Genomic DNA, 15,341 nt, shown 5'->3' on the forward strand with positions numbered 1-15,341 from the left:
AGTAGGGACCATGGGGGAGATCTATCAAACACGCTGTAAAGTGAAACTGACTCAGTTGCCCCTAGCAACCAATCAGATTCCACCTTTCATTTTCCAAAGAGTCTGTGAGAAATGAAAGGTGGAATCTGATTGGTTGCCGGGGGCAACTGAGCCAGTTTCACTTTACACCATGGTTGATAAATCTCCCCCATGTCTCTGAGGACACCTTAACGTGGCGACATTGTGCAACCTGCAGTGTAAAGAGTCATAGATGTGCTGCCAAACTTCCCCTTTTTTCTGATACAGCATTGTATACTGCTATAACATAGGAAACGAAGATACAGCGCTGTATACTGCTATAACATAGGAAACGATGATACAGCGCTGTATACTGCTATAACATAGGAAACGATGATACAGCGCTGTATACTGCTATAACATAGGAAACGATGATACAGCGCTGTATACTGCTATAACATAGGAAACGATGATACAGCGCTGTATACTGCTATAACATAGGAAACGATGATACAGCGCTGTATACTGCTATAACATAGGAAACGAAGATACAGCGCTGTATACTGCTATAACATAGGAAACGAAGATACAGCGCTGTATACTGCTATAACATAGGAAACGATGATACAGCGCTGAATACTGCTATAACATAGGAAACGAAGATACAGCGCTCTATACTGCTATGACACAGAGAATGATACCACTCTGTATACTGCTATAACATAGGGATTGGTGATACCTTGCTGTATACTGGTATAACATAGGGAATGATGATACAGCCTAGGGATGGTCCGAACCTGCCAAGGTTCGGGTTCGTATGAACCCGAACGCTCGGCATCAGATTCCTTCTGTCTGCCCGCTCCGTGCAGCGGGTGGATACAGCGAGAGGACCACCTGGAAAACTGGGATACAGCCTATGGATATGGCTGTATCCCAGTTTTCCAGGCGGTCCTCCCGCTGGATCCGCCCGCTGCACGGAGCGGGCAGACAGCGGGAATCATTACCGAGTACCGAACTCTGTTCGGACCATCCCTAATACAGCCCTATATACAGCTATAACATAGGAAATGATGATCCAGCGCTGTATACTGCTATAACATAATGAATTATACAGAGCTGTATACTGCTATGACATAGGGAATGAAACCTCGCTGTATACTGCTATAACATAGGGAATGATACCGCGCTGTATACAGCTACAACATAGGGATTGGTCATGCAGCGCCGGATACAGCTATAACATAGGGATTGGTCCTGCAGCGCTGTATACAGCTATAACATAGGGATTGGTCCTGCAGTGCCGTATACAGCTATAACATAGGGATTGGTCCTGCAGCGCCGTATACAGCTTTTCTTCCGCCGACCTATAATGGCGCCAGATCTCATAGATAATACATTAGGCTGTGCAGTCCCCCGCTTGTCCGGCTGGTGGCAGCAGAGGACCGGGCAGGAGGCTCCAGCCTGGCGGATCAGCTAGCGGTAGTCTCCTGTGTATCGCTGCTGCTGCCGCCACACGTGAGGCCACCTGCTCCGTGTTGTATACCGGGCACCGGAGCTTTTCCTCGCTCCGCTCTTACTATGTTTGATAACCGCACTGAGTGCGCCTGACACGGGCTCATGCCTTCCTATCCTGCACGTAAACATGGCTGCTGCAGGTAGCGTTGTCCCCCTCCCCTCCGCCGTGCCGCACGCCCCCGCTGCACACAATGGCTCGGTAGTAACGCCCTCCCTGTAACGTACAGACCCGCGGCCAATCGGCGACTACTCCAGTGTTTACTGGCCGGGGGCGCGAGCCGCTTGTTGCTTGGTGGCGGCGGTGGCGGGAGAGGTGCGGAGATCACGTGTGCTGAGGAGAAGCGCGGTAACCGGCGCCCGGTGAGAGGCGTACGTATCCGTGTGTGGAGAGCGAGGTGTGCGGCTGTTTCCCGCCCCTTTATGGCCGTGCTTTATCCGTAGCTACACCGGCCTGTATTATGGCTGTGACTGAATGAATGGGGGCGACTAGGGAGCCGGTACCGTAACGTATCCCTGTGTGAACGCGCTGCTGTATTCCCCGGGGCTGTATACACTCCTTGTATCCTCCGTGTATTGTCTACAAGTGGCCGGGGCTCCTTCCCGTAATCTCCGCACACCGGCAGCTTCTAGCGACTTCACCTGTGAGGGGCGCAAAGCAAAGGTCGCTAATAGGAAAACGGGCGCTTTGCCTCCTGCACATTACTGATGTCTCATATACACATACATACACACACACACATATATATATATACACTGATCCTGATGACTGACACACACACTCTCACTCTGATCCTGCTGTCTCTTACACACACACTGATCCTGATGACACACACACACTCACTCTGATCCTGCTGTCTCTTACACACACACACACACACACTGATTTTGATGCTGCACAATCTGACCCTGATGTCACAGGCCCTGATCCCTATGTCACACACCCACACACACTGATCCCAATGTCTTTCACACACACACACACACACACACACACACACACACACACACACACACACACACACACACACACACACTCTCACTCTGATCCTGCTGTCTCTTACACACACACACACACACACTGATCCTGATGACACACACACACTCACTCTCATCCTGCTGTCTATTACACACACTCACACTCTGATCCTTCTGTCACATACACACTCTGATCCTTCTGTCACATACACACTCTGATCCTTCTGTCACATACACACACTGATCCTGCTGTCACACGCCCTGATCCCAATGTCACACACACACACTGATTTTGATGCTGCACAATCTGACCCTGATGTCACAGGCCCTGATCCCTAGGTCACACACCCACACCCACTAATCCCAATGTCTCTTTCACTCACACACACACACACACACACACACACACACACACACTGATCCTGATGTCTCTTACACACACACTGATCCTGATGACACACACACACTCTCACTCTGATCCTGCTGTCTTACACACACACACACACACACACTGATCCTGATGACACACACACACTCACTCTCATCCTGCTGTCTATTACACACACTCACACTCTGATCCTTCTGTCACATACACACTCTGATCCTTCTGTCACATACACACTCTGATCCTTCTGTCACATACACACACTGATCCTGCTGTCACACGCCCTGATCCCAATGTCACACACACACACTGATTTTGATGCTGCACAATCTGACCCTGATGTCACAGGCCCTGATCCCTAGGTCACACACCCACACCCACTAATCCCAATGTCTCTTTCACTCACACACACACACACACACACACACACACACACACACTGATCCTGATGTCTCTTACACACACACTGATCCTGATGACACACACACACTCTCACTCTGATCCTGCTGTCTTACACACACACACACACACACACTGATCCTGATGACACACACACACTCACTCTCATCCTGCTGTCTATTACACACACTCACACTCTGATCCTTCTGTCACATACACACTCTGATCCTTCTGTCACATACACACACTGATCCTGCTGTCACACGCCCTGATCCCAATGACACACTGACACACACACACACACACACACACTGATTTTGATGCTGCACAATCTGACCCTGATGTCACAGGCCCTGATCCCTAGGTCACACACCCACACACACTAATCCCAATGTCTCTTTCACACACCCACACACACTGATCCTGATGTCTCTCTCACACACACACTGATCCTGATGTCACACATACACACGCTCTGACCTCAATGTTGCACTCGCACACACTTATCCTGATGTCACACACTGCCAGTGCCACCTCTCCCCCCTCTAAAACTTATATACAATGCAATACATGGTTTTTGTTTCTGCAGACTCTCCTTGTTCGGATGCTAGCAGCGGGGAGGTTTTTTTTTTTTTTTTTTACACGCAAAAAGTGCAACAGCTCACCACTAATGGCAAGATACAGACGCAATACAGATAGGAAAACCGCTAAACTGCTAAAAAAAAATCTCCATGAAAATAATGAGGCTATTAGTTACCATTTGCAAATAGTGTAAACCATCGCCCCACAATAAGGTGGTATCCCCTTTTTGGTTTTACAAATGCAATATTTTCAGCTGTGACTTTTCTTATTTATTACCCCATTTGTTGCTTTTCTCCTCTTGTAGATCTCCAGTATAAAGTGCATTGTGCTCCCCCCTCCCATCCTCATTCCCCAATACCCTTTCACTAGGAATTCTTAAAAGTGTCACTGTCGTTTAAATTTTTTTTTTCAGATATCAATAGTCCAGGCAAGTTTAAGAAACTCTGTAATTGGGTTTCTTAGGCAAATCTGCCATTATCTGCATTCAAAAAGACTTTCCCCAGGTCCCCCCCCCCCCCCTCCTCTCTCTCATTCACTGCTCATTATCAGGAAATCTTGACTCTTTTACATCAGTCGTGCCCTGTGTAACCTATGGAGAGGGAAAGGGGAAGGGGGGAGATTAGTCGCCAGCAGAGAACAAAGGATCACACAGCAGGACCTGTGTGAAAGCCGGTATTCAGAGTTCAGAGAGGTCAGTGCTGAAGTCGGAGGAGATAGCCTGGTGATGTAGCTGTAAATTAACTCTATGTTGTCCTGTTATGGTGCCTCATCTCCCTCCACCGCTCCCCTCTCCATAGAGAACAATGAAGCCAGGGGGGAGAGGTCTAAACTGCTTTTTCATGATAAAAATGCATTTTTCGGCTAATAAACCCAATTATAAAGTTTCTTAAAATCGCCTGGACTATTGATTCCTGCAAAAAAATAAAACGACAGTGACAGGTTAAGGTGATTTTACCATCAGGCCCGGGCTGAAGCACTGGAGACGGGCTGACCCACCCCTAGTGGGGTTTCCTCCCAGGCCTGATGGTACATTCACTTAAATCACACAATAGTAAATATGAAAACAAAAGCATACTATATACACTATTTCTAATATATATATATTATATATACATACATACATACACACAGTTTGAATCATGGACGGCTAAACTGCATTTTTTCTGAAGGTGTTAGTGTGTTCTTAAGGGGAAAATGATGATATGCAAAAAGTATATATGAATAAAGGCTGAAAGTAGTTTTCTGGAGAAAGCCTAGTGATGGCCGATCCTTAGGGTAGCGCACCAGTATCGGGTCAGTGGCATCTGAACCTCAACACACAGACCCCAATCATCACCTGCTTCAATGGGGCACGGTGTTGCAGCCTTGTCATCCTGTTCAAGTGTCATTGTATGTTTAACCCTCTGTTATCCTCGTAGCATCTTAATAGCCTTTTGCATGTCTGCTTATTGTGCAATAAATTGTTCAAATTTAAAGGACACTTGTCACTAAGACAATGCTATCTAGTCTATCACAGTCATGTTATAGAGCAGGAAGAGCTGAGCGGATTGATATATATCTTTGTGGGAAAAGATTCTGTATAACTTGTAATATGTTTATTAAAATCCCTGATCATTATGTGATAAGGAGTCCAGTGGGCGGGGTCACTCAATGGAGAGGGCTCTTTAGCATGGAAACATCAGAGATTACAATCAATAAATCACAAGTTATGCTGAATCTTTTCCCATGAAGATGTATATCAATCTGCTCAGCTCCTTCTGCTCTATAACATGATGCCGATAGATTAGGTAGCATTTTCATGGTGACTGGTTCCCTTTAAGCGATAATCTGGGGTAAGCGCGGCAACGATCAAACGACAAATAAAAAGTCACTCAGATGTCGTTAATTGCATCTTTTGCGCTGACCTCAAAATCATTAACTGTTTGCAAATCTTTAAGTGTAAACACTCGTCGCAGTCGTTCGCGGTGATGAGTATTATATAACGTTTGTGTTAAAATGTTTCACGGTAATTTATGTTTTCGTCTAAATGCCTATCGTTTAAAAGAGAAAAAAAATTCCTTGTTGTTTGCTAAACAAGCACTTAAAGGAGAAGTCCGGTGAAAAGTATCGTATTGCCCCCCAAAAGTTATACAAATCACCAATGTACACTTATCACGGGAAATGCTTATAAAGTGCTTTTTTTCCCTGCACTTACTACTGCATCAAGGCTTTACTTCCTGGATAACATGGTGATGTCACTTCCTGGATAACATGGTGATGTCACTTCCTGGATAACATGGTCATGTCACTTCCTGGATAACATGGTCATGTCACTTCCTGGATAACATGGTCATGTCACTTCCTGGATAACATGGTCATGTCACTTCCTGGATAACGTGGTCATGTCACTTCCTGGATAACGTGGTGATGTCACTTCCTGGATAACGTGGTGATGTCACTTCCTGGATAACATGGTCATGTCACTTCCTGGATAACATGGTCATGTCACTTCCTGGATAACATGGTCATGTCACTTCCTGGATAACATGGTCATGTCACTTCCTGGATAACGTGGTCATGTCACTTCCTGGATAACGTGGTGATGTCACTTCCTGGATAACGTGGTGATGTCACTTCCTGGATAACGTGGTGATGTCACTTCCTGGATAACATGGTGATGTCACGACCCGACTCCCAGAGCTGTGCGGGCTGTGGCTGCTGGAGAAGATGATGGCAGAGGGACACTGAGCATCCCCCCCGCCATCATCCTCTCCAGCAGCCACAGCCCGCACAGCTCTGGGAGTCGGGTCGTGACATCACCATGTTATCCAGGAAGTGACATCACCATGTTATCCAGGAAGTGACATCACCACGTTATCCAGGAAGTGACATCACCACGTTATCCAGGAAGTGACATCACCACGTTATCCAGGAAGTGACATCACCACGTTATCCAGGAAGTGGCATCACTACGTTATCCAGGAAGTGGCATCACCATGTTATCCAGGAAGTGAAGCCTTGATGCAGTAGTAAGTGCAGGGAAAAAGCACTTTATAAGCATTTCCCGTAATAAGTGTATATTGGGGATTTGTATAACTTTTGGGGGGGCAATACAATACTTTAATAAAAATTTTCGTCAGACTTCTCCTTTAAGCTTAAAGGGGTAGTTTGGTGATTTTCTTTTTGTGCTTAACACACATTACAAAGTTATGTAACTTTGTAATGTGTGTTAATAAGCTGTCTTGGCCCATTCCCCCCCCCCCCCCCCCCGAGAGTGGCAGAAACCACTCTAAACAAACACCTTAAATTAAGCATGGTTTTGATGCAGTTTTTTAAAACCTCTGTCCGTCGATTTAAAGGGGTTATCCAGAGAAAATCTTTTTCTTTCAAATCAACTAGTGTCAAAGTTATATAGATTTGTAATTTACTTCTATTTAAACAATCTCAAGTCCCATACTTATCAGCTGCTGTATGTACTGCCGGAAGAGATGTATTCTTTCCAGTCTGACACAATGCTCTCTGCTGCCACCTCTATTGATGTCAGGAACTGTCCAGAGCAGAAGCAAATCCCCATAAAAAACCTTTCCTGCTCTGGACAGTTCCTGCTGTCTCATACAGAGGTGGCAGCAGAGAGCTGTGTGTCACACTGGAAATGATACATCACTTCCTGCTGGACATACAACAGCTGATAAGTATAGGAAGAATTTAGATTTTTAGTAAATTACAGTAAATTACAAATCTGTATAACTTTCTAAAACCAGTTGATTTGAAAGAATTTGAAAGAAATATTAGTGACCTCACTACTTCAGATGGTTGGTAAGATATTTTTATAGTTCTTACAAAGTTTGCATCTTTTAGTTTCCTTAGATAAACATTGAGGAGCAGTTTGGCTGCTTGTTGTCACTTTGCTGTCTTTTTTTTTTTAAAGTTACTCAATTGATACGGATGTCAAATGAAATGTGTTAAAGGGAAACTGACAGCACAGAATTACTAACATCCGTGGTGACAGTTTTCAATTAAATACTTAAAAGGAAGTACATTTATTACCTTGTTGCACTCTGTCACTTTTTTTAAATTCATTTTTTTTTTTGTTTTGGCTTCAAGGATGAAAAAATAGTCTCAAACAATAGGTAAAGGAAAATCTTCTGATTTTCGTTTTTAAGCTTTAAATTTCAGTTCAACCAGTGTGAGAAAGTTATACAGATTTGTAATTTACCTCTGTTTAAAAATCTCCAGTCTTCCAGTACTTATCAGCTGCTGTGTGTTCTGCAGGAAGTGGTGTATTCTTTCCAGTCTGACACAGTGCTCTCTGCTGCCACCTTTGTCCATGTCAGGAACTGTCCAAAGCAGGAGAGGTTTTCTATGAGGATTTTTTGCTGCTCTGGACAATTCCTGACATGGACTGAGGTGTCAGCAGAGAGCACTGTGTCAGACTTGAAAGAACACACCACTTCATGCAGGACATACAGCAGCTGATAAGTATGGGGAGTTTGGAGATTTTTAAAATTTTTTATAACTTTCTGGCACCCGTTAATTTGAAAGCATTTTTGTTTACACCGGAGTACCCCTTTAACATGACACTGTTTTCCCTCACCTGCTGTGCTATACAGGCATTGCGTATTATTAAAAATAAAAAAAAATATATATTTACATTTATTTTATACAAAACAAAACATGCGTTAGGTTTTTTCCACATCACTTTTTAGAACTATGTCGCCAGTATATTTAGAATACCTTTAAAAAGGTATTCTGATTCATATCAATGTGTATTTTTGGTGCATCCCTTTAATAGACCAAACACTCTATCAGTGACTGTGGTTCGTCCGGACCCGAGCGTGCGGCATTTGATTACCGGTGTCTGCTAAACATTGGATGCAGCCCTGGGAAATATGGATATGGCGTCTGTCTGTATCCATGTTTTCCAGGACTCCCTAGGGCTGCATCCAACTTAGGAATCCAATCCAAAGGATTACCCAGAGGCCATTCAAATCATTGGCTTGTCGATGCGCCTTGTTACCACCCGCCACTAAAGTTGTCCTGATAATAGGAACCTCCTGGAATTACTCAGGATTCCATAACTGGTCATATCACATTGTTTTTTGTTTGTTTTTTGTTGGGGTGACCCATGAATATATTCCTATAAATAGCAAGCCTAGTGCGTTGTAAATGATGCCCGGCTCTCGTCCCTCCCTCACCTCATTGTAAACAATAACCAGTTAAAAATTCAAACTATCCTCCTCCTTCGCCCCCCTGAAGCTGCACGTAGGCTCCAGAATATCTGATTTGTTATGCAAACATTAACATATGTATAATTATTATTAATGATATAATTCGCTTGCTTGTCTTTTGCGGCGCATCGCCTGCCACCAATCCATCTTCTTGCGTCCGTATGGCACGATCACTCTTTGCCTCTTCACCTCCCTCTTGTCTCTTCTCTCCCTCTCTGGGGACCACAGGTTACAGCTGAGCCTGAACTCCATCAAAATAAATAAACCTTCCTTTAGCCATGGTAAACAAAAGCCTCCTCAGCCTCCTCCTCCTCCCCCCTCTTTGATACGCCCCTTACTCCTCCATAACACTGTCTCGCGCTAGATCCTCTTTTGTATTCCTGTAAGATGTTTTCCATAGTACGGAAAATAAAGCAGTAGGACAACAGGACCAGGGGGACTGTAAATAGTGTGGAGACGCGGGAGTGTGCCTATGTGTATGGAAGAGATTTTCTTATTTATCATCCACAAGGATTTTGGGAATAAATTCATCATCTCCTCCCATCTGCTTTCCTGGGGGCATAAAGAAATTTAATCCAGAGAGGTGGAGAGGAGGCGTTGGGAGAGGTATGATAACCTATTAACTGATGGAGCAGCTGGCACCTGGGGTGTAGCTGGCAAACCGAAGATACCCATTGCTGGTGCTTGGTGTTTAAAGGTCGGTGTCATGTTCTCTAGTGTTATTTCTCCATGTATTGCGTCTTGTACCTTTGTCGGAGATACAGCCACAAGTCTGCTTTTCTGTCTTCTTACTTAGTGTTTCTCTTGTTTACCCGTAAGAAACTGTTGCAGTTTACGTCCTCACTTATTTGTCGCTTTTTATGCATAGAGCTAGATTTTTCTCGTTATTTCGTTATTTGTAGATATATGAATCACACCGTCTCCTTTTAAAAATGTCGATTAAAAATGACCGCCACCGTCGTAGTCGTGGCCTTAGCACAGCACTTTTTGTGTTTTGTTTTTTTTATTGTATCTGAGAGCGCACAGTCGTCTCCTATCTGGTAACGTTGGAATTATCTCAAACAAAAGCTGGTGCCCTTTGAAGGAGAAAAGCTGAATAAGACTCCCAGTCACAGGAACATTTCGCTTTTCAGACAATACAGCCCTTTTTTTCTTTGAGCCATGTGTTGGCTTTGGGGAATGTTGTTTGTGGAGCGCGCTGACACTTTGTATGGTTTTGTATAATGCTTTCATTGTACACAGCACTCTACACTGTAACCATCCTGTCACTGCACCGTACCATCAGCTATTTCAGTGATAATAATGATAATTATTCTCTATAGGTCTGGGGGAGTTGTGTGTGTTTATCTATAGTTTAGTGAATGTAATTTTGATAGCACTGACTTCGTGCAGTTGTTGCAATGACCCCTACAAAGCTTTCAATCTAATTTTCCTACTTGAAGTGCTCTCACACGTAGGTCTGCTTCTTTACAACTCTTTGGGGGGGAAGGGGTGCACAAGCTAGAACACCTCGAGGAAATGGATCTCAACACGTTCTATGTTGGCATAAGTGTTGTGTTGTCACCGCTAACATGTAATAGGGTTTTGTTTTTCTACAATGTTCTAGGCAGAAGTTTGTGACTGGGGTGTAGGAATACTACTGTGCTATACACAATACAGTGCCGCTTTATTTGATAGAATTTTTTTACTTTTTAAGATTTCAAACAAAAAAAATAAAAGTTTAGCCATAATGGGGAAGCAGACGTCTCTCTGGCCGTGTACAGCTTTGTGCGATCTCTATTCTCTACCCTAAAGCTTTAGTAGCATCTGCTCCAACTAAAAGCCTCAAAGCTTTTTTTTTTTTTTTTTTTTGTGGTATTTCTACAGTTCAATTCCCTAAATAACAGATAGTTATGTTGTGTTAACACGGTGCGATAATTCGCCAAAATTGAACGATTAACGATTTGGACGTAACAATGTGTTTTTTTTATAACGATCAGCGTTTAGACGGAGCGATATATCGTTTGTAAAATTTGTTATTGCGATTGTTTTAAGATCTCACACATCGGTGAAAGACTGTTTACACGAAGCGATCTGCAAGTTTTCAGTGAACGACCAATGAGGATTTGAGAACTAGTTGAAAGATCACGATGAACGATTTATCATTCGCTGCGTTTACACGAACGATAATCGAACGATAATCATTGCGTGTAAACGCACCATTAGGCTTTCTTATAAAGACTTTTTAGATATAGTTATATAATGAATAGAGATGAGGAAACCTGGAGCATGCTCGAGTCGATCCGAACCCGAACGTTCGGCATTTGATTAGCGGTGGCTGCTGAAGTTGGATAAAGCCCTAAGGCTATGTGGAAAACATGGATATAGTCATTGGCTGTATCCATGTTTTCCAGACAACCTTAGAGCTTTATCCAAGTTCAGCAGCCACCGCTAATCAAATACCGAACGTTCGGATCGATTCGAACCCAAACCCGTTTCGCTCATCTCTAATAATAAAGTATGTCTACTAGTTGAATGTGTTTGCTAGAACGAACACAACACTTTTCTCACCAGTGACACCTGTATAAACCTGTTAATAAGAAGCTTTAGTCATTTTTCTTTGTGTTGGGGTTGCGTGCTACTTTTGGTTACCAGAGGCTGCAGACGTTGGATGCAGCTCTAGGCGGTATCCATGTTTTCCAGGCAGCCTTGGGGCTGCATCCAGCTTCTGCCGCATGCTATACTTGTGCTCATCTCTATAAAATAATAGATATGAAATAATATTGGCTGTGGTAAAGGTGAAATGATCCGCCTAAAACGTTAACTGTGAATGACCCAGATTCTGCGATGAGGGAAATGGTGGGCACACAAGTGTTTGTACTGGGAGTATAGGAGTGGGGATTACTGCCTTGTGTGAGCATTTTGAGAGTAGTGTGCAGTAGTGTACTTAGATGTCGTCTATAGACCACCATCATACCGTGTAGGAAAAAAACAGAACAACTCCTGTACCATTTGAACCCTGAAAAAATAAAAGATTAATAAAAAAAAAACCAGAAGTCTAGAGCATGGTTTCTCAAACTTTTTGTGCTCTGGTCTACCAGGCACTATATGTTAATGGCAGGGCCTCACGAGCACATACTACCCAGCAGGGCCCATATAACAACAATAACCACATACTGTACTACACATGATGTGCCTTAGCAGTGCCAAAAAGTGTGTAGCACAACATACTTGTCCAGAAGTATTAAACAGAGCGGGTCGGTCACTACCCCTGGCCTCCGGTTCTAGAAAATACATCCAATAAGCATGAAATAAGAATTCTGGAACATCTTTTCTTCTAGCTCTGTGATGTGCTGTTCTTCTGTTTCTGACTACAAATGTATAACTGAAGAGCCAACTGCTATTACCAAATAGGTGGTGTGTCCTTATAATTTTTCCCAAACTTACTAGGGCTGCATCAAACTTCTTCAGCCACCAGTATTTAAATGCTGAACAGCATTCTAGCGTATTCTAGTTCATCTCTACTGCCCAGATATGCCACAATTCTGCCCCCCTCTCCCCACCTGGCGGTTTTATCACCCCACCCACCAATAGCAGCATTTTCCTGCTAACCACCACTTCTAATGGCAGCAAGGCTTTTGCCCTTCTCACCCGTTCTTCACCCCATTTTCCTCCTGCCAATGTGATGGTAAAGGACCAAAGTATTAGCAGGGATTGACATCGGGAAAACGAAAGAAAAACTACAGTCCAAGATAAAATTACACAGACATACTATAAGGGTGCATTCACACGTACAGGATCCGTAGCAGATTTGATGCGGTGGTCAGTTATTTAGATCAAATCTGCTGCGATACGGTGTGTGTGAATCGTCCCTGAGGGCCCTATTCCACCGGACAATTATCGTTCGCATAATTGTTAACGATTAACAATCTCAAACGACCGCTATTGTGAAAGACCTGAAAACGTTCACTCATTTCCATGGAACGATAATCGTTACTTATGATTGTATTTGCGATCTTTTTTCCGCTATTTGTTCACTATTGCATTCGTATCTACTGCGAATGACCGAACGAGGTCTTATTCAATGCAAACGATTTGCGAACGAGCAACGATTAAAAGAGGTCCAGGTCTTAGAAAGCGATCAACAATTTCTCCTTCGGTCGGTAATCTTTAACTGCATTTCAACCGAACGTTTAGATTCGAACAATTTAACGGCGCTGCGGCTGTGTGAAGCTCCAGGCTCCCCTTGCACCTTATCAGCCAATCAGTGCCGCCATGCGCTGATTGGCTGATGGGGAGCGAGGGGAATCGGGAGCCTCACACAGCTGTGGCGCCGAGGTAATGTATGCTCCAGGGCTGCAGGCGGCGGGGGGTTAAAGGGGCTGGGTTACATATCCGCAGCGATAAGAAAATTCCGCTGTCGGTATGTAACCCCATAGAACTTCACTATACCAGGATCCGCAAATCTTAGCGTGAAATCCGCTGCGGATCTGGTACGTGTAAAGCTACCTTAAGAAGGAATCTTGACACCCCTGTAGGCAAACACTTCTCTGTGCGTATCCCCTATCATATGAGTGCGTATCTGAGAACCTGCATTTCTCGGCATCCAATCACTTCAGGACCACAGCAGGATACAATGAAAAAGAATCCTGCAGGTGGGCGGTCCCTAGGGTTGCATCCAACTCAGCCACCGGTATTCCAGTGCAAAGTGAGCGGACTCGAGCATGCACTCCACTCTAGTCATGACTATACAGCATGTAGTCCTGGCTCCTGAGCCACTAGTTGGGGACTACAGCCTTAGAGCTTCAGTAGCATGAGCTAGGACTGAACATGTCATCTAGACATACTACCTAGATGTGCTAGTTGCAGAGAAATTATCAGCAACATTGCACGGCTTTTGAGGGAGAAATAGGGGCATCGTTTCCACTGTGTTTAGAACACATAAGTAAAAAAAATCTCCAGTTTTCCAGTACTTACCAGCTGCTGTATGTCCTGCATGAAGTTGTTTATTCTTTCCAGTCTGACACAGTGCTCTCTGCTGCCACCTCTATCCAGGTCAGGAACTGTCCAGGGCAGGAGAGGTTTTCTATGGGGATTTGCTACTGCACTGGACAGTTCCCGACGTGAACAGAGGTGGCAGCAGAGAGCACTGTCAGACTGGAAAAGGATAAACCACTTCCTGCAGGACATACAGCAGCTGATAAGTACTGAAAGACTTTATATTTTCAAAAAGAAGTTAACTGCAAATCTGTATTTCTTTTTGACACCAGTTGATTTATAAGAAAAATACTCGGGAGAACCCCTTTAATATTGTCTGTGCTGTGTGCCATCAAACTGATGTCCGGAACTGAATAACTGCTGTAAATTAAGTAGTTTGTTGCCTAGCTTCACTTTTTTATTGTTTTTATACAGATTCTGAGACCTGTTTTGGTTTTTGACTGCATATATATATATATATATATATATATATATATATATATATATATATATATATATATATAACGTGTACTACTGAGAGAGAAAAATAGGAAGTGTGTGTACCGGAGGTGACTTGATAAAATATTTGCTTGAGACGGCTTTTTGCAATGTGGGTGAGCTATTGTTCAGGGAGGGAATGGCTTTTTTTTCTGCTTTTCTTTTCCTGGGTGTGGGTTTAGCAAAGATCATTGCTGTCTACTCACTGCCTGCTCGCACTTCTCCGTGCATGCATAAAATTGTAGTCCCAGGGGGGATATCACTCTTACTGGTATAAAGAGGTAAGCTTAGCCTGTGATCACTGCTTTTTAAAGATTACTTTTTTTTTTTATTAAGATTGTTATATTATCCATCTGCTTAGCACTTTAAATGACGCAACCCAAGGTAAGAAGTGTTAGTATAGATATTTTGTGGACTTTGCATGGAAACCTGGGCCGATTAGAGTTTCGCACTCGACAAATAATTCAGCGTTCTACTTTCTCAGAAAGGAAATGTTTTATTTGCTCTTGAAACTTAGGTCATATCAGAAAATTCATCCTTTCTAATTTCCTTTGTATTCATAATAATATCGCGTTCGATAAGAACACTTTCATTTGTGGTGTAAAACGCAGAACATAGCGGAGCGCTTATAGGTTTTTGTTTGGACTGGTTACATTCCACCTTATTCATATAAAGATGTAAAATAAAGCATAAGATTGTAACCTTTTTTTTTTTTTCATCCACTCCTTAGTGGCTTGAATTACCTCCGCCCTCCTGTATTTGTCCAGCAGAGTTATTGTCACCCTCTTTTGTTTACCAGTCCATTTGTCTTCCCAGGACAGAAATCT

The 15,341-nt window shown here is 43.5% G+C and overlaps 1 protein-coding gene across 1 annotated transcript in view; it reads left to right on the forward strand.

Annotated features, from left to right (window-relative positions):
* Positions 1-1,561: 1,561 nt before the first annotated feature.
* The window catches only part of EPB41 (erythrocyte membrane protein band 4.1), an 85,046-nt gene continuing 71,266 nt past the window's right edge, over positions 1,562-15,341 (forward strand). The window contains exon 1 of the mRNA XM_069971577.1: positions 1,562-1,652. Within this exon, the coding sequence (XP_069827678.1) occupies positions 1,615-1,652 (38 nt within the window). The 5' untranslated portion in view covers positions 1,562-1,614. The remainder of the gene's footprint in view (positions 1,653-15,341) is intronic.

Source organism: Dendropsophus ebraccatus, chromosome 5 (assembly GCF_027789765.1).
Source record: "Dendropsophus ebraccatus isolate aDenEbr1 chromosome 5, aDenEbr1.pat, whole genome shotgun sequence".
In the NCBI taxonomy this organism is placed as follows: Eukaryota; Metazoa; Chordata; class Amphibia; order Anura; family Hylidae; genus Dendropsophus; species Dendropsophus ebraccatus.